Here is a 26,982-nt window from a genome sequence, read left to right as displayed (position 1 = left end):
CTTTGGCTCAGGTCATGATCTCAGGGTCCTGGGATGGAGTCCCACGTCGGGCTCCCTGCTCCACGGGGAGCCTGCTTCTCCCTCTCCCTACCGTTCCCCCGGCTTGTGCTCTCTCTGTCATATAAATAAATAAAATCTTTAAAAAAATCAGGCTATTTTTAGAAAGCAAGATATCTTTGAAAATAATATTTCTAAATGCTTCTTTATACAGGGTGATCAGACAAGGCTGCAGAGACCAGAATGAGGAGAAGGAGCTAGCCAAACAAAGATCTGGAAAGGGCCTTCTCACAGGGGACCTGGTGCAAAGGCTGGAATGAGCCTGGTGAGTCCGAGGGACAGAGAGGACAACAGGGGGCGTGAGGTCAGAGAGGCAGCAGGAACCTGACCGCACAGCCTTTTGTGGGCCCTGGTAAGGGTGAGACTTTCTTCTCATAGCAATTGGGTAGTCACCGGGGGTTTTAAACAAGGAAGTGATAGGATCTAATTTAGATTTTTAAAATATCATTCCACTGCTGTGGGGAGGGAGGATGGACTGTAATGGAAGAAGATCAGTTGAAGAGGCTGCCGCTGGGTTCCAGGCAAAGACAATACAGGACTGGACTAAGCTAGCATTGTGGAGACAGAAACAGGTGGCCAGATTTGGGGCATATTTAGGAGATAAACCCAAGAGGACTGGTGGAGAAAACAAATGTGAAGATGAAGGAAAGAAAGGAATCAAGGATCATTCACTTTTTGGCCTGAGCAACTACATGGTTGGTGTCACCATTAACGAGTGGCAAACCTGGGTTTGAGTCTAGACTCTATCACTTGGATATATTACTTAGCTTCTCCAAGCCTCAGCTCTTCCCCTGCAATGTGAAGGGACTTGAGTGCCCACCATGCAGAGCTGCATGAGGATCAAATGAAATCTTGCACGTAAAGCACGAGATAGGTACATAAAGCAGCTCAACACGATGTCTGGCAGCCAAGGAAAGCTCAGTAGGTGGGAGCTCTTGTTAGTATTTAAGGGTGCAGAACTGTGGTGGTGCCTCTCTCAGTGGAGCAACTCTCAGACGGGAAAGAAGTGGGAACACAGGGCTAAGAAGTTTTGTAAAAAAGAACTTTTAATCACAAATAAGATTCTGTCTCTGCTATTGTGCCTCTCTGGGATATCTCCAGGAAATGAAAACAATGGGTCCATCAAATTACAAAGGCAAAGGCTCCCTGAGCTTCTGCCTTCTTCCCTAGCCTCCAATGAGGCTCTCAAAGTACTGCACGTACCACTGCCCTATCAGTAAATATTATATTAGGAAACGCTGAGGGGCGGACACAGACTCCTGCTGTTTGGAGGGCGACGTTACTGCTCAGATTAATTTGCTGTGATGAAAGAATAAGTCTTTGCAGTGAGCAATCCCCGGCACAACTCAGCCTTCTATGCAAGAGCCCTGTTGTCAGAGCCAAGCAGACTGTACTTCTCATTTCTGTTCTGCAGCTGTCGTAGACCATAAAGAATTACAAGTTTGGGTTTAGATTTTAAATAACTCAAATGACATATTCTATGAGCTCTGGGGCCGCTGAATAAAACAAAAAAAAATTGCCAAGAAATGAACGACTTTCCAATTTTAGAGGAATTCCTTCTTTTTGCTAGGATGACAGTTGATTTCAAGTCCATACAGGAAAGAAAAATTCTTCATATAGCAAGTTAATTCCTACTAATTAAACCACATGGGATTCCCAACATCTCCAAAACAGTAAGGTCCACAGGACGGCCAAGCTGTCTAACTGACTGCTAGGAAGAGAGAACCTGGCTTTAATCAGCAGTATATCTGAGTCCACGTCTGCCTGCACAAATCCTTTGCTGAGGCCCTCGCTGGACACTTCACATTATCAGAGAAGGAACTCTGAAATTTAAGCCTAATTTGTTTCTTTTCCCTGGAGGAGAAAACTTTCAGTTATAAGATGAAAATTCCACAATTTCTGCATTTCTCATTCCATAAATACTTTATTCCAGCCCAACTCCTGATTTGTCCTGAAAGAGATGGCCTGGAGGCTTCAACTGATAGGACTGTAAACACAGGACCCTGCACACCTGGTTTAATATTACTGGGACCTCTCTAGGTACCACCACGCTCATATCTTACATAGTGACACTTATGTATAGGCTTCTTTCTTCACTAGACCATAGGCACCTGTCTGATTCAATTTTTCATTCTTTCCCAAGGCTCTGCCCAGAGAACTTAAAAAACGTTTGTGAATAAATCCTGATTGTATGAGAAACACTCAATAAAATCCTCTTCAGACACATGGGCAACATTTTCAATCTTCTATAAAAAAAACAAAAAAAGTTTTGTGTGTGTGTGTGTGTGTGTGTGCGTGTGCGCATGCTTGTAGCACAGTCTCAAAAATATACCCCAAACTATTAAATAGTGGACATCTCTGGGGAGAGGGGTTTAGAGTAATTAAAAAGGAAGAGATTGTTCTTTTAAAATATTTTATTCTGTTTGAGCCTGAACAAGCATGTATTTCTCTCTCTTTTTCTGATAGACAAATTATCTGAAGAATGAAGATGATTTATAACTCAACTCAGTATTTCCTAAAACAATTAACATCAAACTCACCATGTTAGGTGATTTACAACTGAGTGATTTTCAGTATGTTCACAAGGCTGTGCCACCATCACCACCATCCAATCCCAGAATCTTTTTGACCCAAAGGAAGCCCCGTATCCATTAGGTATCACTTCCAATCCTCTCCTTCCCCTAACCCGTGGCAACTCCTAATCCACTTACCGTCTCTATGAATTTGCCTATTCTGGACATTTCATATAAAAGTGGCCTTTTGTGTCTGGCTTCTTTCACTTTGTGGAGTGTTTTCGAGGTTCATCCTATGTTATGTGTCAGTATTTCAGTCCTTTTTTTGGCTGAATAATATTCCAGTGCATGGATATACTACATTTTGCTTAACCATTTGTCCATTAGAAGACATTTGGGTTGGGTGCCTGGGTGGCTCAGTTGGTTGGGCGACTGCCTTCGGCTCAGGTCATGATCCTGGAGTCCCGGGATCGAGTCCCACATCGGGCTCCCTGCTTGGCGGGGAGTCTGCTTCTCCCTCTGACCCTCTTCCCTCTCGTGCTCTCTATCTCTCATTCTCTCTCTCTCAAATAAATAAATAAAATCTTTAAAAAAAAAAAAGAAAAACTACAAACAGCTTTAAAAAAAAAAAAAGAAGACATTTGGGTTGTTTCTACTTTTTGGCTATTGTGAATAGTGCTGCCATGAACATTCATGTACAAGTGTTTGTATGAACATAGGAAAATTTTTAATTCTCTTGAGCATATACCAAGGAGGAAGCATATACCTAGGAGGAAGCATATATTACTCTAAAAAACAGTTTCAGATTGCTTTGCTTTTTTTTTTTAATCTGGCAGAGTTACGCCTTTATATTAGGCATTGCTATGTTAGCACCATGAATTGCAGAAAACAATAACTATTCTGAATCTTTACAAACCATCACTAACATCAAGACTCAGTGCTGGGAGACTAAGTAGGTACATTCATAAGAGACAAGAATACAGAAAACAGTTTAAAACAGAGGCTATCTTAAATTTGAAAAAACTCATACTTTTTGGCCTATAATTCAACATGCTTGTATCATAAGAAAATAATCTCCAATGTGAACAAAAATGTGTTCACTGTGGCCTTGTTTATAATAATGAAAAAATTACAAGTACTTAAGGGTCCAACAAGAAAAGGATATTTAGGGAAATTCTGGACCATCTCAAATATAATGACTGAGAAACCACTTAAGATAGGGACATATGAAGTAAAGTAAGCTATTAAAACTGTATTTACACAACATACATAAAAATAAACTCAATATGGATCAAAGATCTAAATATAAGAGCCAAAAACTATAAAACTCTTAGAATAAAGCATAGGTAAATGCTTGTGACCTTGGGGATGATACCAAAACTCAAATAACAAAAGAAAAAAAAAGGAAAGTAGGATTTCATCAAAATGGAAAACTTTTGTATATCAAAGGACACTATCAAAAAAGTGAAAAGACAACCCACAGAATGGTAGAAAATATTTACAAATCGTGTACCTGAAAAATGATAGAATATATCTAGAAAGTATATATTTTTTAAGGTTTTATTTATTTTTTGACAGAGAAAGACACAGCGAGAGAGGGAACACAAGCAGGGGGAGTGGGAGAGGGAGAAGCAGGCTTCCCGCGGAGCAAGGAGCCTGATGTGGGGCTCGATCCCAGGACCCTGGGATCATGACCTCAGCCGAAGGCAGATGCTTGACTGAGCCACCCAGGTGCCCCTAGAAAATATTTTTTAAGAACATTCCCACAACTCAACAATAAAAAAGACAAACAACCCAGGGACGCCTGGGTGGCTCAGTCAGTTAAGTGTCCAACTCTTGATCTCAGCTTAGGTCCTAATCTCAGGGTTCAAGTCTCATGTTACTTAAAAAAAAAAAAGACAAACAACCTAACTAATGGGAAAAGGACTTGAACAGACATTTCTCCAAGAAGATGGCCAATAAGCATATAAAAAAGATGTCTATGTTATTAGTCATTAAGAAAACGAACATCAAAACCACCATGAGAGGGGTGTCTGGGTGGCTCAGTTGGTTAAGTGTCCAACTCTTGATTTCGACTCAGGTCATGATCTCAGGGTCATAAGATCAAGCCCCACGTTGGACTCCATGCTCAGCGGAGAGTCTGTTTGAGAGATTCTCTCTCTCCTTCTCCTTCTGCCCCTCCCCCCTGCTCTCATGCTCTCTCTCTCTCTCTCTAAAATAAAAACAAATCTTAAAAAAAAAACCCACCACAAGATACTACCTTACATCCATGAAGATGGCTGTAATAATAATTAAAAAAAGAAAATAACAAATATTGGCAAAGATGTGAAGAAATCAAAACTTTCCTACACTGGTGGTGAGAATGTAAAATGGTACAGCTGCTATGGAAAACAATGGCGGTTCCTCAGAAAGTCAAACATAGAGTTATCATGTGACATAGCAATTCAGCAATTCCACTCCTGGGTATACTCCCAGAACTGAAGAGATACTTATACAAAAACTTGTACATGAATGCCTGTAGCATAATAAAAGCCAAAAAGTGGAAACAACTCAAATGTCTATTAAGGGATAAGTGGCTAAACAAAATGCAAACCCAAACGATGGAATATGAGTCAGCCATAAAAAGGACTAAAGTACTAATACATGCCATACTACAGGTGAGCCTCAAAATTACTATGCTAAGTGAAGAAAGCCAGGCACAGAAGGCCACATAGTATAGGAATCCATTTATATGAAATGTCCAGAAGAGGCAAATCCAAAAAGAAAGTAGATTAACTGGCTGGGGCTGGGGAAAGGAGGAAACTGGAAGTGGCTGCTATAGTGGGGAGGGGTTTTTTGGGGGCAATGGAAATGTCCTGGAATTGGATAGTTGGGATGGCAGCAGCATAACCTTGTCAATATACTAAAAACAACTGAATTGTATATTTTATTTTTGGGGGTGGGGGAGGGGCAGAGGGAGAGAGAGAGAACCTCAAGCAGGCTCCACACCATGGATGTGGGGCTCAATCTCACAACCCTGAGATCATAACCTGAGCCAAAATCAAGAGTCAGATGTTTAACCGACAGAGCCATGCAGGTGCCCCTGAATTGTACACTTTAAATGTGCGCATTATTGAAATTGTTATATGAATTATATTTCAATTTAAAAAATGTATTTTCTTTATTTTTAAATAGGCTCCATGCCCAGCCCCAATGTGGGGCTTGAACTCATGACCCTAAGATCAAGACTTGAGCTGAAATCAAGAGTTGGATGCTTAGATGACTGAGCCACCCAGGCATCCCTAAAAAATGTATTTTAGAAGTGCAATTTCAGGGGCGCCTGGGTGGTTCAGTCACCTAGGCATCCAACTCTTGATTTCAGCTCAGGTCATGATCTCAGGGTCATGAGATTAAGGCCCATGTTGGGCTCCACACTCAGTGAGGAGTCTGCTTGAGATTCTCTGCCCCTCTGCCCCTTCTCCTCTCACCCCGCTCTCTCTCTCTCTCTCAAATAAATTTTTAAAAAGTGCAATTTCAACTTTATAAAACGAACACACCAAAATCCTCATCTCTGAATGATGTTTTCTCTTGTCTCCATTCTTGCTATAATTTCTACCTTTCCTATCTTGACCACGTATTACTTTCTTGTCAGAAACAAATTAACAGAAGTTAATCTCCTCTTAGGATGGTATTCAAATGAAGGAATACATTCCTTCACCATCAAAGGAGAGCTATTTCCTTGTTCAGGACAGAAGTCATCGTACTGTGGCAGAAGTGCTAAGACCTTGCCCCTCCCCCACTTGCACAGTGTCCCTGACTCAGGTGTTAAGCTGCTGGAAGCACGAGGTATAGGGCAAGCCACTCTGGGTGGGCTTTCTTATGTAGTGAGCCTTCGGCAAACACTCTTATGCTCAAACTGCATGGCTGAAAATTACACCTACAGCTTATATATTTATAATGTAATTTTAAAAATCAGGCAAATATAAATGTATACTAAAATGACCCCTCTAAGCCAAAGGATGATTCTATTTAGAAAGGCAATTTATGCAATGGCCAAGAGGAGGGAAATCCAGCTGCATGAAATGGGGAAATTTTCAATTTACTTATTTATTTATTAAAAAGATTTTATTCTTTTTAAGAAATTTTTATTATATTAGTCACCATACATCATTAGTTTTTGATGTAGTAGTGTTAGATGATTCATTGTTTGTGTATAACACCCAGTGCTCCATGCAATACGTGGCCTCCTTAATACCCATCATCGGGCTAGCCCATCCCCCCCCACACCCCCCTTCCCTCTAAAACCCTGTTTGATTCCTGGAGTCCACAGTCTTCCATGGTTCGTCTCCCCCTCTGATTCACTCCCCTTCATTTTTCCCTTCTCCTAATGTCCTCCATGCTATTCCTTATGTTCACAAATAAGTGAAATCATATGATAACTGTCTTTCTCTGCTTGACTTATTTCACTTAGCATAATCTCCTCCAGTTCCATCCATGTTGATGCAAATATTGGGTATTCATCTTTTCTGATGGCTGAGTAATATTCCATTGTATATATGGACCACATCTTCTTTATCCATTTGTCTGTTGAATAATCACTTTCAACGTGAATGGCCTAAATGCTCCCATGAAACGGCACAGGGTTGCAGATTGGATAAAAAGACAGGACCCATCCATATGCTGTCTACAGGAGACTCATTTTGAACCTAAAGATACATCCAGATTGAAAGTGAAGGGATGGAGAACCATTTTTCACGCCAATGGACCTCAAAAGAAAGCTGGGGTAGCAATTCTTATATCAGACAAATGATTTTAAGCTAAAGACTGTAGTTAGAGATACCGAAGGACACTATACGATTCCTTTTTTTTTAAAAGATTTTATTTATTTATTTGACAGAGAGAGACACAGTGAGAGAGGGAACACAAGCAGGGGGAGTGGGAGAGGGAGAAGCAGTCTTCCCACCGAGCAGGGAGCCCGATGCAGGGCTCGATCCCAGGACCCCGGGATCATTACCTGAGCCGAAGACAGACGCTTAACGACTGAGCCACCCAGGCTCCCCATCATTCTTAAAGGATCTATCCAACAAGAGGATCTAACAATTGTAATATCTATGCCCCCAACATGGGAGCAGCCAACTATATAAGTCAACTGTTAACCAAAATAAACAGACATATTGATAATAATATGTTATTAGTAGAAGACCTCAACACTCTACTCTCAGCAACAGACAGATCATCTAAGCAGAAAATCAACAAAGAAACAAGAGCTCTGAAGGACACACTGGACCAGATGGACCTCATAGATATATACAGAACATTCCATCCTAAAACAACAGAATACTCATTCTTCTCGAACGCACATGGAACTTTCTCCAGAATAGACCATATACTGGGTCACAAATCAGGTCTCAACCGATACCAAAAGACTGAGATTATTCCCTGCATATTCTCAGACTACAATGCTTTTTTTTTTTAAGATTTTATTTATTTATTTGAGAGAGAGAATGAGAGACAGAGAGAGAGTGCATGAGATGGGGGGAGGGTCAGAGGGAGAAGCAGACTCCCCACCGAGCAGGGAGCCCGATGTGGGACTCGATCCCGGGACTCCAGGATCATGACCTGAGCCGAAGGCAGTCGCTTAACCGACTGAGCCACCCAGGCGCCCACCACAATGCTTTTTTAATAAAACTCAATTTTATTAAAAAAAAAAACCTCCAAATTCAATGAGCCTGTTACAAAAACTTACCCAACCTACTCTGTTTTCGTAGAGGTTGAATATAATGTTTACCTTGAATCTAATCATTGAGTTACTAAGAATGCATGTAGGTGTAGGTAAATCACATCCAGACATTTGCTTTTAATTTCAAGGCATTTTACTTTATAGAGTATTTTGAATCCCTCTTAAGGGCCAGGAGTTTAGGCAATTAGCAAAAAGCAATGGCAGCACTGTAAATATGTTAGGGCTAGTACCATAAAACAAGACGAGCCCTGTCCTTATGTTCTTTCAGTTTCCATCTGTATCAGATGTCAAAGTTGCATCTGTCAAAAAAGAGCCAAAGATGACACATCACATTGATCAGTTAGGAGGAGCTGGATTGTAGCACATCCTTCCAGGTGAGTTCATCATCTCTCCAGCTCACCCTAATTGTTAATCAGTCAGCACGGGGCTTAAAAGGATCTGAATAGTGCAGTGAGAAGGGGTGGGTGGGAGGGTCTTTGGTCAACATGACTCCCTGGCTGACTTATCTAACTTTGGAAGGAATTCACAACCTTCTATGAAATTTGGTGTATGCTACAGGGTAGCAAGATACACCTTGGTTCATTCTGTAGTTTATTCTGATGCCCTGAAATAAAATGATAACCACAAACAATTTTCCAAAAAGCAAGGCAGCACAGGGAGGAGGTAAGGAGACAAGGAGCAGCAAGTCTTCAGGTGGGGTACCAAGCAGCTAGACTGCGGTGTCAGGCCACTTGGATCCCCAGCCCAGCCCAGGCCGCCTCTTCCCAGCACTGCTGGGAGCATGGTCATGGCCATGACTAACCCACCAGCGGCCTTGGTCCTGAGGCCTACAGGCTGCAGGTGAAGGTGTGGCCCCACTTGGCCCACAGCAAGGCGATGGCAGGCCAGGCTCAGAGTGAACATCACCTACAGTGAGGAGCACGGCATTTACATATTCCCAAGGCAGGGCTGCAGTGAACTGATTCTCTAAGACCTGGCCTGCCTTGTTGAGGAGACCACAGGAGTTCTGCTGCCTTTCTAGAAACTAACCTTGGAGGGAAAATCCTTAAAGGTTATGGATCAGCCACTGCCAGGACTTGCAATGCAGAATGGTTGCTGGGTCATAGTAACTAGGACAAAGAGTGGTCCAGGGGAAGAGTCTGATCTAAAGAAGTTGAATGATTCGGAGAAATCTGTGGAAAAGATAACTGACCATTGGTAGGGGAGAATGAAGAGTTTATGGCTTAGCAGGATTTTCTGGCCAAGGAGTTGTAATCTAAAACTCTCTGCAAACTTGATAGGGAGAAGCAACAACTGAACAATTGGAGAAATTTATAAATCAATTATGCCAGAAAATTTCCAAAACAGAAGACAGAAAAAACAAAACAAAACAAAAAAGCCCAAAAGGCTCAAGTGTTCCCAGCTGACCATAACTGACCCCACAGAGCGCAGCACGTGCCAGGAGATGGGAGGCTCAGTCCAGGAGCCTGGCCCTGCAGAGTGAGCGCAAGTGCAGAGAGCACACGGTCCTGAGAAACAAGCATCTCCAAGCCCTGTCCTCCCTCAGACAGAAGGTGCTGACTGTGGAACAGCTGCCACTCTGACATTCCGATACCTATTTTCAATAAAAAAAAAAGCGTGGTCTTCAAACAGCTCCTGCCAGTTTTTCATGGTCTGTACATGGTTATCCTGTTCAATAGGCTCACCTTGTCCAGAGGGAGCCCACATTACTCTACCTCTTTGGGCCTGTGAGGCATTTCCTAGCACAAATGAGACGTGATGTGTCCTAGGACACATCCAAGTTTACAGGCTATCCTGGTCATCAGATACAACAGGGCCATTTGTTCCCCTGTAATCCTATAGCTCCCTAAATGTAAAAGCAAAATCACTAGGAAGTAGGGCCCAGCCAAGGGAGGAGATGAAGGGTTCAAAACAGGTATTTGACACTAACGTTATTCAAGCAGCCTTCATCAGGATCTATTTGCCATACAGTTAACTGGAATACTGGCTCACAGAACCTGTCCTTAGGCTCCTCTGACCCTGCCCAGGTGGAAGCCATGGGTGCACAGGGGCGCACTCCCAGGCGGGGTCTATGCTCAATGCTTAAACCTCCTGTCCCCAGGCAGATCTCTGTAGGGCTAAACCCAGAGCTGCATGAGTCTCTGTTTGAAATCAGGCCAGAAACACAGCTCGGGTAGGGCAGAGAGGAGGGCCAACATGAAGCTGTCAGGCACTGCTGAAGTCAACCAAATACTTCTCAGGAGAGAGACACATTCTTCTTTCAATCGCATTGCCATTACCTATTATTTCTTTTTGTGACTTGCATCTTATTTAAGGGCATTTTAATTTGTTTCGTGGCCTATTTTTTTCCTTGTTACTAAAATAAACCAGTTTTGAACATGAGGTAACAAGCAGAGGAGTATACATATGTATTTTTATTTTTTTAGTATGGAAACAATGCTCTATGGTTCCTTGTATTTTATTTCAATACAGTCATGACTGGCCCTAAGTAGACACGGCCTTATGGTCTTGCCTTAAAACTGAGTGTTGCTGCCACAACTCTTCAGCCCAGTGTCTTGAGGGACCAGCTCCTGATGCACCTACTCTGAGGCAGATCTTACAAGGAGGCAAAGAGGGGATTCCACTGAAGTCCCAGGATTTTAGGACTAAGAGCATGGGGGCTAGAGAAGGTAGTAGAGGTGAAGGGTGAACAAGTGAACAGGACTCCAGGCCCAATCTCTGCTCTTACTTTCCTGCTTCATCCAGAGTAGCTGTTTTTCTGCATTTACATATTAGCTATGAGACCACTGTTAAGTTTGAAATGAATATAACACCTCCCCCCTATAGCTGATGAAGCAAAGTGACTGAGCACAGGCAAACGCCCCTAGCACAGTGTGGGACACACAGAGGATGTTCAAAAAATGTTAGCTATTATTCTGTGTGGATTCCACATTAGAATTCTTTAAGCAGTCACTGTTTTGGCTCATTTCCCTCATTTAAAAAAAAACTGAAAAATAACAAGCATGTAAATACAAAAAGTATTTTAAAAAAACTATGTAAATGCATTTGTATAAGAAAAATTCAGGGGCGCCTGGGTGGCTCAGTCGTTAAGTGTCTGCCTTCGGCTCAGGTCATGATCCCAGAGCCCTGCATCGGGCTCCCTGCTCCGCGGGAAACCTGCCTCTCCCTCTCCCACTCCCCCTGCTTGTGTTCCCTCTCCCAACTGTGTCTCTGTCAAATAAATAAATAAAATCTTAAAAAAAAAAAAGGAAAAGAAAAATTCAAACAAAATACCAGAATAAAATGAAAAAATAATTCTTTGCTTCTCCACATACTCTCACTCACAAAATTACCAGTCTGTAAAATGGGGCCACTACTTAGATAAATGACAGGATGTTCTAAAAACTTGAAATACTGCATAAGAGAAACCACTAAATCCATAGAATACTCTGCATCACCATTCACGTAATTTAGTGAAATCCCTGGAATGAGGGACTGAGCACTCGAGCCACTGAATGGAACCACCAAACTAGGAAAGACTGAACTGAAGCCCAACCGCCCAACCCCCTGATTTTGTGTTCCAGCCTCCCTCAGGAAGGTCCTACCAGAGTTCCATCCGTCAGGGTGCACCCGGAAAAGCGTTTGGCGAGAAACCCCTCAAAGTTAGTCGTTCTTTGAATAGCAAAAAGAAGCAATTTCACTTCAATTTCCTTAGCTCTGGTACGCATAATCTTGGCAAGTTCTGTCCTTCAAAACAAAGAGATAAGAATGTTGTCAAAAAAAAAACTGTTCAAGATAGGATAAAGCAAACGGTTTTAGCTTGTATCAAAAAAAAAAAAATATGTGGTCATTTCAAATCCTGAGGTCTGTTACCAAGTTTACTGTTTGGAGAATAGAAATACATACTCTAAGAATCTGAAGATGAAATTATCCAGTAGTCAAAAAAAAAAAATCAAGGATTAAGGAGAGATCGATTTGTTTACATGGTCACTACTATTTTTAGATCTTTCAACCTTTCTATAATCTGTTAATAATATATATCTAAAGCACTCAGTATTTTATAAAAATGCATATATTTTATATAACGTCACAAGTCATTAACTACTAAATTACAAAGCCCCCTCTTCCAAAGAGCTCAATCACCATTTCTTCAACCAGAGAGCAGGAGCCCCGGAAATACACGTGAGAGACTAGAATCCCCATGTGAAAAGTGACATGTACGTGCTCAGGTGGGTAGTGCCTGCGAAGCTTACGTACCACTCCAGTGTTGTGCTTCAGAATAGGAGCTGTGAGGGACCAGTGACCTGAGAGCTCTTTGGAAGTATTGAGCCATGGTTATTTTCCCATACAAAGAAATGGCAAAACCAAACAAAGAGTCTCTGTGATTCTTTGGAAATTATGTATCTGTAGGATTTTAGCCAAAATTCCAACAATGAAAGCTTGGCAGCAACAGCCGCAACATAGCCATTAGCTGCCACAACGAGGGCAGATTTGTGGCTTCAGCATACTCCCAGTCTCCTGCAGACTGCAGTCTTCACAGATTAGTTTGCAAGTCACTGAACTGTAGGTTAAAGAGAATTAGTTATCAATTTCTCAAGGAATTTGCTTTCTTTGCTAATCAGGACTTCGAACGTGACAAACACAATTGTCCTTGAATCAACATTTAAAGGTCATCTAAACCTATGGTAGCACACGTGCTTCTGAGAACAAGAGCCACACAGAATGTACAAGACCAGGAGTGAACTCTAATGTAAACTGTGGACTCTGGGTGATAATCATCTGTTGATGCATGTTCATCAATTGTGACAAATGTACATTTTGGTGGGGGATGCTGATGGTAGGGGGGCTATGCATGTGTGGGGGCATGAGTGTAGGGGAAACCTCTGTATCTCCCTCTCAATTTTGCTGTGATCCTAAAATTACTCTAAAATATAAAGTCTATTAAAAAAAAATGAAGCTAATAGCCAATATCCCTTAAGAAATCCATCCCCCATGTGTTTAAAGCATACAACTTCATTATATTCTCTGATTTTAAGAAAGATGCATACCTTGAATTATTCTAAGGTGGCTGAGTTATGCTTAGACATGGGACTTTTAAAGATTTAGCCTGGAGTTAATGTAATTGTGCACTGTGAGAAGGGCACAGATAACTGGGGTGTCTGGGTGGCTCAGCTAAGCGTCTGACTTCGATCTCAGGGTCCAGGGATCAAGCCCCACGATGGGCTCCCCACTCAGTGGGGAGTCTGCTTATCTCTCTCTCCCTCTGCCCCTCCTTGTGCTTATGGTATGATAAATTTTAAAAAAAATCTTAAAAAAAAAAAGAAGGCCACAGATAACTAATAAAACCCAGTTACTACCACTGTTGTGGTACAGCTGCAAGTAAAAAATAAAAAAAATTTGACTCTAGCTTTAGCTTTGTCATGGACACACCGATCTAACTTTCTTGGGTTTTATCTCTTCAATATAAATGGACTGTCTGGACTTGGGCTACATTCATGAAACTGCAGAGACAGGATGAATGACAGGAGGTCTTTAGGATGCTTAGAACATTCAGATGCCAATATTATTAACTATCCAAAGACTACAAATACACTGCATTAGGGGCAGGAAATTTGTTCAGCAAATATTTCCTGAGTGTCACTGAAGTAGAACTACCCCTGTCCCTATGGAACGATGTATGTAGCAAGTCAGAGAAGCAAAACGATGATAGATATATACACTGTATATTGATATATATAATAGAGACACAGGAGAAAATGTGGCGTGATGAATAACAGGGAAATCTGGTGGATGAGCCTTGACTAGGTTAAGTCCAGAAGGCAGGCTGTTCAAGGCAAGGGTCAGGCTACAGGAAAGTCTTAGAGCAAAGACAGGAGCAGATGAAGCTGCTGTGTTTTATATATATTACTTCTCAGAAAAAAAAAGTGCTTTGACTACAGGCTACTAGCCCAGGACTCTCGTGTACCCTTTTTCACTTTTTTCCTAGAAGTTTTTACTCTTCCTCCACATACATGTCCTCTCCTCTAGGTTTGGAACTCTGAAGTTGGAGAAGTTAGAATACAGCTGCAGCTGGAGTTTAGGGGTTGGTTTTGGGTTAATAAAATCTGACTTTCAACAGGAAAAGGGTCTTCTAAAGGGAGAGAGTCCAGCACGGGTGAAGAAGTTCTCATTCAAATGATGACTCTCAAACAACAACAAAAAAAAGTGGAAGTGGTACCCAATCCACAAGACAAGATGGAACCCCTAGAGACCAGGGGATTGATTTCAACCAACCAATTTCAATTAACAATAAAACCAGTAGAGTTGGAATCTACCTTGTGATGTGGCAAAATTCTACTGCAATCCTCTCGGTCATGTACCACTCACGTGGAAACATACGACCATATTTCTCCTCATAGTCCACCAGCTGGCGTTTTATCCAGGCATAGCGTCTGTCGATTTTGTCCAGCCAGGCAACCTTAGGAAGGTAGGGAACAAAATTCACCCAGTGCTCAGAAACAGTGTTCACAGTTTAAGGAAATAAACAAAAACACAGAACCAAGAAAAACACAACCAATCTCTTTCTTTCTCACAATTTTATTTCATTTATCTTTTTCTTACTTTCTCACAATTTTGCTTTATTTCTCCTTCTTTCCTTCCTTATTCTTTCCTTCCTCCCTTCCTTCTTTCCTTCCTTCCTTCCTTCCCTCCCTCCCTCCCTTTCTTTCTCTCTTTCTTTCAGAGGGAGAGAGAGAGAATCCCAAGCAGGCTCCACACCCAGAGCAGAGCCCGACGGATCTCACAACCCTGAGATCATGACCTGAGCCAAAATCAAGAGTCTTGCTCTTGAGCCACCCAAGCATCCCTATTTCTCAGTTTTAAAGAATCTAGGCTACTTTTCCACTTAATCCAGAGGATTTTAACTTGGGTCTACGATTAGACTTCAGGGATCTGTAAATTTCCTGAAACTGAATATGCAAAGTTTTATGCATAGGTACATTTTTCTGGGGAGAGGATCTGTAGCTCTCATTAATTTCTCCAAAGGGTCAGTGACCTCAAAATGGTTAAGACCCACTGAACTGTACAGTCAGCCTCTAAAAGTCACAGTATAACCATCAACATTTTAAGGCAGTAATACTACTAAAATATGAATCAGTAGACTTTAGGGCATTTAATTTTCAGTAAAATTCAAACTGAACATTGGTTTCATTTGGTCAATACTTACATCTTGGTTTTCTTGAAAAAGTACTAGATATTCTGACAGATGCTGTTTAATAAACTTTTTGATGATTTCCTGTTTGATTCTAGGATCCAAAATATTAGCAACCAGACATGCATCTCGTAGGACATTGCTGGGTCCTCCTGGCCTCTGGTAAAACAAACAACATACACCAGTTCAAGAGCCAGAAACAATCTTTAAATCTCACGGCCTCTGACAGCTGCTACTTCTTGTTCCTCTCTTGAAGTTATTATTACCTCCACTTCCCTGACACTTACTCTTTTGCTGTGGATGGATATTTTAGTTACTTGTTACTTGATGAAAGAATTACTAAGCTAGTCCATAGTAGTCAATAGAAAAGCTACTCTGTGAATCAGCAAGGAGACATTTTGGAAACAGGGCCAGCAATAGGAAATTTTGCTTTCTGAATACAAAAACTGAAATCACTTTGGTGAAGAGCCATACAATTCAGAAGGACACCAGTCTCACTCCACATGTGCCACTTTCCCGATTCCAACCCCAGATTCCTGTTCTTAAAGTGCCGTATTTGTGCCAAACAGTGCAGTGGCATTTAAAATCTAAAACCAGGTTCCAAACTGCCAGACCTGTTTTGCTGACAGTCAACTACCCAGGCAGGTAGCCAGAGGTAAAATATTATGATATCAGTCCCTTGATCTATCTGAAAGGCAGTAGAAGGCTATTGAGGGGCCATATTGATACATCATGATGGGAAGGCCTTTGTTATTACTGAGGGCAATCCAGTCTTGCCAAACTTTTCTTTATAGTAACTCACTGAATGAACATGGTTGGCTGAGTGGACTAGAGCAAAAAGAACACCTGGAATCTACTCGTGGCTTGGCTAAATAGCTGTGTAGCTTTGGCGCAGTTATTGAAACTCATCTGAAAAATAAATGAAAAAAAAATGAACTTCAATTAGGTGATGATTAATGTTCTTCCAAATCTTTATGATTCTCTGTCCAACAGTATATCTGTCTCGACTGAAGTTCAAGAGTTTTAGAAGTGTTACTAAGCTGCCTGAGAGCTAAACTGTTAAGATGCTGACTCACTCTGTGCTGAATGGCTGTTATGTCATCTGCTGAGCACTCTGACTGCCCACCTCTTGCTTCTGGATGAAAGTGTTTGATCTGATAGAGAAGTCACAGAAGCTGAAACTGATGGGCTCATGGATTCAGATATTTTCATTTAAAAAGGACTTAGTAGGTTACCTTGTACAATTTTAATGTCTTGATTTCTATTTGTGAAATAGGAATAGCAACACAAGGCCTTTAAGAAAAATCCATAGTCACTGAAAAGGAGAATAGAAAACTTAAAGATTTAAGTTACCCAGCCACAGAAAAAGGAAGCAAGTTGTTAAAGAAAACAATTTTAACTTCATCTGCTTGGCGGGATCTGAGAGAAAGACATAAAGTAGGTCATGATTAGTTTCTTCTAAACAATAAAGCTGGGCTTCATTCATATCTTTCTGAAACTTCTTGAAACTGGGCTAGATACCAGAGTATAGTAAAGCAGACCCTGGGCTGAGAACAGTCTGGTGTTTATAATTTGTGAATATTTTGCAATCCCTTTTTACAGAATGGCTTTCCAATATCCATTCCCCACAATTATATCAAATGAATAAAGAATACAAAGTCCTGAAAGGAACATGTTTTACAAATAAAATATCTGATTACTAGAAGGCAGCCATAATATATGCAGACATTAAAATCAAGAGCAGGGGTGCGCCTGGGTGGCTCAGTCATTGGGCATCTGCCTTCGGCTTGCGTCCTGGGATCAGGCCCCGCATTGGGCTCCCTGCTCAGCAGGAGGCCTGCTTCTCCCTCTCCCACTCCCCCTGCTTGTGTTCCCTCTCTCGCTGTGTCTCTGTCAAATAAATAAATAAAATCTTTAACAACAACAACAACAACAACAAAAGCAAATCAAGAGCAGGTTTCCCATAGGAAGTAATCTACAAAGCTGGGGCAGCTAGCCCCACCTACTTCCTAAGTTTCTTTTATGGAGCACAAAGAAAAATGATTAAGATATTTCCAGTTATTGAATTAAAGAGCGGGTCCAGGAAACGTTCCTTGGCTCAGTAAACGAACATATATCCCCATCTCCACCCACGAAGTGCAGTGAGGAACGCTGCTTGCCTGTGTGTGCTTTGGTTCATTTCTGTGTTGAATAATTCTTTCTCTTGAAATAGCTCAAATAATAGAGAAAAAAAGCTTCTGAAGGTTCTTCTCTCCCCGACACATGCAAAGCATTAAGATTACATCTGCTACAGTTTGAAAGATAGAGCTAAAAGCAGTTACCCAAGCACAGTGACAGCCAAGTGAGGCAAAGCTTGTTATGGGAGAAGTGTAACCATAGCTCACAAGCGAAATACCACGGCCTTCGCAGACACAACACAAACAGCCACGCCACCAGCGAGAGCTAAAGGGATTAATCCCAAAGAACAGGATTCTGGTCATTAAAAGTGAGTCACCTAACTGTGTCACTCAGAGAGTTACATAAGCCTGTGGATGCTCCTCCCAGCTGTCTTTTCACCAAACTGAAACCAATAAGTTATGTAACGATTCTAAAAAACACTGCGGCTTGAAAAAAAAATTTTTTTTAACACAGCCATGAGAAAAAAGGAATTTGCTGGGCAGACGAGATATTAGGTTTGACACATATTAAATTAAACCAAAATAAATCCTCACTCTTTGATGCTGGAAGAACACAGATGAAGAATCAACATTGCTTTGGGATATTTAAAATCAAGGATGGTCTCATTACCCCGAACCTCTAGCAAACAGACTTACAGCTGCCAGCAGACAATTTTGGAATGGTAACGGTAGAGAGTGTGAATTAGGCAAGAATGGTGATAACATCTAAGACTGGAGGGAAAACAATACCTTGGTGCCCTGGGAAGGAAATGCTTCCTCAAAATCAGCCAGGATTTGCTGTCCTAACTCAGTCTGGGCAGCTTTCACTCTGTAGGGAAAAGAGAACATATCATTGCCTGGTGTAATTTTCACATATCCATAAGTAATTATGCGAAGACTGATCAGGCTCAGAACTGCTGAAGTCTTTAGAGATCGTCCGGGGAGTGGCGAGGTGGTGGCTAGATAAGAGAGGTCACATACTAGTTAGGAGCAGGTTTATGACCAGGACCCAGGCATCTGATTTATTCTCATGATGGATTTTCCATATCCCAAAGCTTTTCTAGGCCAACCCTCACCTGGTGTAAGGGAATATATGTTAATCTTTACAAGGTGTCATCAGGGGGTAGTTATGCTGTGGGAAAGTGCTACATAAAAATGCCCAATCCAATAGAAATCCATGTTGGATTACTGCTATAGCTGTGCCCCTGTTCCCTGGAGTCCAGAATGAAGGAGGGCTCCATACTACCTCAGAGATGTTGCTTTTTCAACCTGGAAGTCAACATCAGGATCATTAGTTTTAACAAATGAACAAGAGGAGGGGCACCTGGGTGGCTCAGTTGGTTAAACCTCTGACTCCATTTTGGCTCAGGTGGTGGGATCGAGCCCTGCGTCGGGCTCTGCACCCAGCAGGGAGTCTGCTTCAGATTCTCTCTCCCTCTCCCTCCTGCTCTCTCTCTCTCTCTCTCAAATAAATAAATAAACTCATTAAACAACAACAAATGAACAAAAGGAGGGACGCCTGGGTGGCTCAGTCAGTTAAGCATCTGCCTTTGGCTTGGGTCGTGATCCCAGAGTCCTGGGATCAAGTCCCGCATCAGGCTCCTTGCTCGGCAGGGAGCCTGCTTCTCCCTCTCCCTCTGCCTGCCACTCCCCTGCTTGTGTTCTCTCTCTGACAAATAAATAAGTAAGATCTTTAAAAAAAAAATGAACAAAAGGAATGTTTTCTAAAGTAAAAAAAAAAGATCTGAAAGATAAAATGAGCTGTTACTGGGGAGTGAAGGCCACTGAATGAAGACTGAAGTTCCCTCAGAAGGCTGGCTAACAACAAATATGAGCTCGAAAGGGGAGGTCAGTACTTAACCTGGCGATTTGCATGTCTACCAGGAGCTCAAGAAATACTTGTCAGCTGAAACGAGAGGAGCTGGTGTGAGAAAGGAACTGTGCGTGTCAGCACCACCTGCAATGACCAGGTCCTCCCCCAGCCTCCAGGAGCAGGACGCCTCGCACCAGCCATTCCCCCAGAGCTGACTGCCCTGAGCCTGAGGCAAATATTTTACCTTTGCTAAAAGCACCATGAAATAGTGTTCTTCCTTTTTTGGTCTCCACCCTGTTACTTCGGAATTAACTTTAAAGTTTCTAGAAATAGCGAACAGCTCAAAACCACAATTTCTTTGGCTATTCAGCAGTGGCTGGCAACCTACTGAGAATTTTTTTTTTTTCTTTTTTAATGAGGGGATAGGCAGGACCCTGAACAATCTGTTTTTTTCTGGGGCACAGTTATACTTTCCAGGGTTTTTCCACTATCTTCAAAACTTTTAAAACCACTCTTACAGGTGGGTTTGCAGCCTCTTTAGTCACTCAGTGACAGAGACAAGGCTATTACTGGAGTAGCCCCCAGATCACAACCAGGGCCATCCACCTAGAGTTGCGGAATGGACAATGGGTAGTGTGCCCTGAGTGTGAGCTCTGACAGGAGAGGAGAACAGGCTTTTGTAAAGCTGTACCTTGGAGGTCTTGTGACTCCACATGATGGGCCAGGCAGACAGCCTCCCCTAGTGCCAGGTCACAAGACAGAGCTTCCAGAGCCTCCAGCCCCTCTGTTCCTACTTGCCTCTTAGCAGTACAAAGAGAGCACCACTTCCTCCCTAAGCCACAGGGACAATTCCTGGAGGGGAAGTTCTACGCCCCCATCAGGGACATTCCATCTCAGGGGTATGAAGGTCCCAGCTCTGCCTCTTACACCCTCCCCCCTCATCCCCTAACTCTATATTCTTACCGGGGTGCCTGAAAAGACAACCAGAGCCTATGGTAAGGCTTGGCACTTCCAGAGTACAGAAGACAGGGGAAGTACCAGAGTGTGATTTGCAGATCCCCTTGCCATCTTCTTCAATCCATTTTCAAAGTCACGTCTTGAGACAGTCTAGACTTAGCTGTGCCACCAGTGAGCCACGTGTAAATAAGTCATTTCCCTTACCTGGGCCACAACTAAGAAGATTTGTGAAGTAAGAGGGTACATGCCCACGCAGGCCTGGGCTGGATGTCCCTCACTGTCCTCTCCGGGACTGCTTATTCCCCAGCATCCACCTTTAGAGCTAGCTGGCAACAGCAGACACCTTCACAGGCGACTGCAAGCTAGAGGTATAACTACTGTTGGAGCAGAAGAGTGGGCTTCTGCCCACTTTCCAAGAGTGGAATATAAACGTTTCCAAGCATAGTTTTCCAAGTGTCCATCAGTGACTCAGATGAAAGAGCAACTGTTTCCCATACTAATATTAATGACAACATCTATAAATCCCAACCATGATTCCATGTATTTTCAGGGTGACATGTGAATAGTGGTCTTTACCATCAGTTGCCTAAACAGGATCCTAGAAAGAAGTCAACACTAAAAGAACATCTTAGGCCAAACTCCTTCCTCTTCGAACAAGGAAAAGTGAATTCCTATTGTAAAGAGATGGGACCAACTGAGACTCTGTTAGCAGAACAGAGTTGATCTACCATAATTTCCATTAAGAACGACTAAGAAATTTATCTACAACTAATAGAGAATAAATAAAAATTCCTCCCGGTATCCAAATAAGCTCAGTCCACTTAGATGGTGACAACTCCGTGTCGATCATATCTAGGAAACAAAGGAGTCACTGTGCTGCTCAGAAAGGAAGTCAACCAACGACTTCTAGCATCCTCCATGCCATCTGACAAAAGGTTGTTCTAAGGTGACCTTTCCTGGGGCGCCTGGGTGGCTCAGTCGGTTAAGCGTCTGCCTTCAGCTCAGGTCATGATCCTGGGGTCTTGGGATTGAGTCCCACATCGGGCTCCCTGCTCAGTGGGGAGCCTGTTTCTCTCTCTGCCTGCAGCTCCCGCTGCTTGTGCTCTCTCTCTCTTTCTGACAAATAAATAAATTTAAAAAACCAAAAAACAAAGGTGGCCTTTCCTAAATGTGTTATCAGTTTGCACAATGGGTGGCAGCAGAAGGATATAGCAAATTATGAAAATTATTTAGACATTTGTAGATAAAGTAATCCTGATGCTTCCATTACCTTGTGAATGCCTCAAGGGAAACACCCTCAGCTCTTCACAATAAACTGACCTCCCAAATACATATAGTTTGTACTGGATAGAATGGCTAATTAGTTAGATTAGTCAGACGCTCTATTTTCAAACAGATAGGCTCTATAAAGAATCCAAATCCAGAATCTTAAGCGTGATACAGTGGGACAATGAAGTACAACCCTTATGCTTTTGAAACTGAAGTTCTTTCAGAAAGAACTTGTCAAAGTCACACAGCTAGTCAGGCCTTTTCATTCTCTAATTTCTTTCACTGCTATACCATGTGACACACCCGCCCCCACCAACCTGCCAAGTCTTATCTCTCACACCTAAGAGGTTAGCAACTGAAAAATATTTTTTAGTTCGAGAATTTTACAGGTTTCAAGAGAATGCAAGAATCTTCCACTCTTTCTCAGGAAATATTGACTGATTACCAGAGACATTTGCTTTCATGGATATTTTTAAGCCAGGAGGCTCTGAAATGTAAAGATGATACTAAAGAAAAAAATCTTTCCCTCAATGCTACATTAACATTTAAGCATTTTCCATAAGGGTAGTTGGAGGAAATAGCTATATTCAAATCAAAGTCCACGAACTTCATATTTCAAATGTACAGGCAAAAATTTCAGAGCACAACCTTTCATGTGACTTCTACGATTTATAGACAGCAAGCTATTAAATTGGAGAAACTAAAGCAATTCATAGAGTGGAACTCTGCTGCCTTCTCCCCTGCCCCCCAACAAACAGCTATTTCTATCATTTCCAGATGGTTCTACCATCACTATGCAAACATAAGGGAGGAGAATTCACCAGAAAAGATGCTAAAAATAAGAAATCTGGACTTTCCTCAAACTTTTAGTACCTCTTGAAAAACAATTGTAGTCAGGCACTGAAAACCAGAGAAGATTTCTTCTCTTGTGTTGTTTTTAGTGTTACTTAATAGCACATATTTATTCTGTATTAAACTACACAAAATTTTTGCAAATAGAAGTTGTTAAACGAATGGAAAGAAAAGTAAGTCCTCCTGTTTGCAGCAATCCTACGTGATAATGAATGTTCAGAGCACCAAAATACATTGCTAGAATGTTAGATTTTCTCATTTTAAGGAGAAATGTCTTATAACAGTGATCACAAAGTTCCTTCAAATTTATAAAAGCGCCTTTTTGAAAAATGTTAAAAAGCAGAGTCCTAAAAGAGTGCATCCTCTTGTTTGTCCCTACATTGCCTTTTTAGAAATAGAATTCAGTTCTGCCATATTCCTGCCATCCAACAATGCCCATCCAACACAACCAATTGAGAACCAACTCCTCCACAGATCTCCTTGACCTCATGGTCACTGTCTTGGTAAGGTTCTTATCTTTTCTGGTCTAGAACATAGTCTCAATCTCCAGTCCTCTATACCCACAGTCCATAAGACTTTTACAAAACACAAATGAGATCATGCCCCTCTCTGCTTAAGATCTTTCACTGTCCACAAAATAAAGAACAGACTCTTTCGTAAGGCATATAAAATGTGACCCTATCTATGCAGACTTTCAGACTCTGGTGTCTCCCGAAGTACCATGATGTTCCCTCTCTCCTATTTTTCCTCCTCTTTTCTTGTCTTGCTGGAAAGATCCTACCTATTCTTTTAAAATCAGATGAAAACTGAATTCTTCTGTGACCCCTGCCCTCAGCCCCTAAAGGCTAAGTCTTTTAGTTCCTCTTCTGAGATCCTGCTATTGCTTGTACAGCATCTATCAGTTTTGTTGGATCTATGCTATACTAAAATTTTCTACTAGTGTCTCTCTTCTCCACACAACAATGGTGAACTCCTTGAGGGCAGAGAGTATGTATTTCTTACTTTGTACCTTCAGCACCCCAGTACGGGCCCTAGGACACAGAAAGTCCATAGTATATATCTATTAGGTAAATGAAGGAAAGAATAAGTGAATGGGAAAAAAGATCAACTCTGGATTGTCACAAGGGTAAGGGGAGGTGATAGTGCCTTCCCTTCTCCTCCTCCATCCCCTGAGAATAAGTCTGCCTTCTCCGACCAAGCTTCCTTCTTTCTGGCAGCTCATAAGCCTCTGTCTGCTCCCTTGGCTACTTCATGCCCCCAGTGTGATATGGCGATCAGCCAGTTCTAAGTGTGAAGGAGTTAGGAAGGATGGGGGAAAGGGTGGTGATTTCCTTAGTATTCTGCCAAGCTCTGTTCTTACATTCCCTAATAGTTCTCTGGCATTTCCACTACAAGATGGCACACTGAGCACATGTTGCAATCTCCCCTTCCTGCCCCAGATCCTTAGAAATAATAAAAAGGTTTTAATAAAAATCCAGAACGAGGCATGAAAATAAGTGGCACACTAGAAACTCAGGACTGCCTGGTACCACAGGACTGAAGAAGGAAACCACTGCTGAAAACTGCTTTTCAAAAATGAAAGACATGAGGGTAGTGGATACCAAGAGCAGGAGGGGCCCTGAAGTAAATGCCAGCAGGATATGTTGGGCTCTTGCAAGATGAGTAATCACAAAACTGGTGTCCAAGTCTGCATCCTTGCCTTGAACGCCCAGGTCAAGAAACGGGTATGGGTCTGAGAACCCCCGCAGTGGCCAGAGGGCTGACAACATCCAGGCAGATCAGGGAGGCCCCAAGCCCAGAATATTAGCCACTGGCATATCTACCTGTCAGCCCCTCCAGCTCCAGCCCCACCTCACCTAAGAAGAGCTATCCGTGGCCCTTAGCTGAGCAGCACGTACACCCCTCTCCCTCACCAGCAGACGGCAATAAAAGAGCATCCCTGATCAGGATGACAGAGAATCTCAAAGCCAAAAATGAGCTTTCAGCTAGAAATCACTAAACACTGGAGGAATGCTAATGCCAAGAAAGAGTTGCCATGCTCAACAAACCGAAGACCTGCTATCAGAGGACAAAGAAACAGAACAAGCAAATCAGAGCTTTAAAATACATATAATCTGTGGGCCTGGGTGGCTCAGTCGGTTGAGTGGCTGACACTTGATTTCAGCTCAGGTTATGATCTCAGAGTCATGGGATTGAGCCCCGAGCCGGCCCCACGCTCAGTGCAGTCGGCTTATTCTTCTCCCTCCTCCTCTCTGCTCCTCTCCCTGCTCCCTCTCCCCTCTAAAAGTAAATAAAATCTTTAAAAACAGACAAATAAATAAATAATAAAATACATATAATCTATATTCCCTGAGAGATTTAAGAGGATATTGTGCCTGTGAAAAAAAGAATCAACTAGAGATCCTGAAGATTAAAGTTGGATTGCTGAAATACAAATTCAACAGTTGGGCCAAATAGCAGAATGGGCACAACTGAAGAATATATTAAAACAGTAAGACTGAGTTGAGGAATTCAGCCTGAAAAGGGGAGGGGGGGAAGATGCAAAGTATGAAGGAAAAATTAAGAAATATGGCAGCAGGGGCACCTGGGTGGCTTAGTCAGTTAAGCATCCAAGTCTTGATTTTGGCTCAAGTCATGATCTCAGGGTTGTGAGATCAAGCCCCATGTTGGGCTCTGCACTGGGCATTGGAGCCTGCTTAAGATTGTCTCTCGCCCTCTCCCTCTGCCTCACCCCCTCTTCCTCCTAAAAGAAAGAAAGGAAGGAAAGAAAGATAGATGGCAGATCTAAAAGTTCCAATATTCACGCAATAGGAATTCCACAAAGAGAGAGTACAGAGAACAAAGCATAGAAATTACTCAAAGAAACAGAAGAAAATGATTTCTCAGAACTTAAGAAACTCATGAGTCTTCCGATTGAAGATATGGTAAGTACAGAGCAACATAAAGGACAAGAGACCTATATCCTAGCAAAATTCCTGACCAGCCCCCTTCCCCAATCCCAAATGCTTCCAGAGCAAAATAAAAATCAAATGAAAATAGATTATCTTATAAAGGAGTAAGAATCAGATTGACCAGATTTTTTAAAAAAAGATTTTATTTGTTTATTTGTCAGAGAGAGAGAGAGCACAAACAGGGGGAGCAGCAAAGGGAGAAGCAGGCTCCCCGCTGAGCAAGGAGCCTGATGCGGGACTCGATCCCAGGACCCCGGGATCATGACCCAAGCTGAAGGCAGATGCTTAACCGATGAGCCACCCAGGCATCCCATATTGACCAGATTTTTAACAGGCAACAAGAAATGCCAGACAAGAGATTTGCTTCGTCTATCATACAACAGCCAATGCGTAGAAACAATCTGTGTGTCCATAATGGATGAACAAAATGTAATGTGTGTGTGTGTGTGTGTGTGTGTGTTTGTGTGCATACACAATGAAATATTCAGCCTTAAAAAGGAATGAAATTCTGATACATTCTACAACATGGATGAACCTTGAAATACTGTACTAAGTAAAATAAGCCAGACATAGAAGAAAAAATATTGTATGATTCCATTTATATGAGGTAGCTACACTAGCCAAATCACAGAAACATAAAATAGAACACAGGTTCCCAGAGGTAGGAAAGGAGGTAATGGGAGTTATTCTTTAATGGGTAAGAGTTTCTGTTTAGGGTAATGAAAAAGTTTTAGAAATAGAAGTGGTGATGGTTGTATAATATTGTGAATATACTTAATGCCATTGAGTTGTACACTTGAAAATTATTGATATGGTAAATTTTATGTATATATTAACACAATTTAAACCAAAGGAAAAAAAAGAAGAAACCTGAGACCAATTAATTACCATGGAAGAAATCTTAGTGAGAGTCAAAGATCTGCCTTTAAGAGAGGTAACACACCCAGATGGTTTTACAGGCGAGATCTACCAGCTCTGACAATGTATTAACATCCAGAATATATAGAAGCAATAAGAAAGGAATAAATAACTCAATAGACAAAAAGGTGATTATAAACAGGCATTTCAGAGGAAATGCAAATGGCCAATAATCAAAAGAAAACTAGTCTCAGTAGTCACCAGGGAAATGGAAATGAAAGGAACACGATGCTGTTTTTCATCCACCAGTTAAATAAAAAAGGAAAACTGACAATAAAATATAAAGCATTGCTGAAGGTACGGGGAAGTGGGTACTCACATACTGTACAGATGGTACTATAAAACAGCTAAAGCCTCTTGGGAGGGCAAATGGGCAGTGGTTATTAAAATTTTAATTGCACTTTACCCATGACCCAGAATCTATCTTAGGGAAGTATTTATAGATGTGCGAAAAGGTATAGCTTTTTAAAAATTAGAGGCAAACAATCTAGTGATATGAAAATGGTTAAATAATCTGTGGTATGTTATACTACGGAATTCCAGGCATCAATTAAAAAAAACGAGGTAGGGCGCCTGGGTGGCTCAGTCGGTTAAGCATCTGCCTTTGGC

At 41.8% G+C, this 26,982-nt stretch overlaps 1 protein-coding gene across 2 annotated transcripts in view; it reads right to left on the bottom strand.

The window, feature by feature from the left end:
- VPS53 (VPS53 subunit of GARP complex) overlaps positions 1 to 26,982 on the bottom strand; it is a 139,422-nt gene that overhangs the window by 69,265 nt on the left and 43,175 nt on the right. For both annotated transcript variants that reach the window (XM_028109024.2, XM_028109025.2), the window contains 4 exons: positions 18,364 to 18,442; positions 15,473 to 15,616; positions 14,583 to 14,725; positions 11,874 to 12,015 (listed from right to left, as the gene is read on the bottom strand). In XM_028109024.2, coding sequence (XP_027964825.1) covers positions 11,874 to 12,015; positions 14,583 to 14,725; positions 15,473 to 15,616; positions 18,364 to 18,442 — 508 coding nt within the window. The remainder of the gene's footprint in view (positions 1 to 11,873; positions 12,016 to 14,582; positions 14,726 to 15,472; positions 15,617 to 18,363; positions 18,443 to 26,982) is intronic.

The sequence above is a fragment of the Eumetopias jubatus genome, unplaced genomic scaffold (assembly GCF_037043125.1).
Source record: "Eumetopias jubatus isolate StellerSeaLion01/CBP00866 unplaced genomic scaffold, mEumJub1_p1.0 scaffold_10, whole genome shotgun sequence".
In the NCBI taxonomy this organism is placed as follows: Eukaryota; Metazoa; Chordata; class Mammalia; order Carnivora; family Otariidae; genus Eumetopias; species Eumetopias jubatus.
This window is presented reverse-complemented; position numbering and strand designations above follow the sequence as displayed.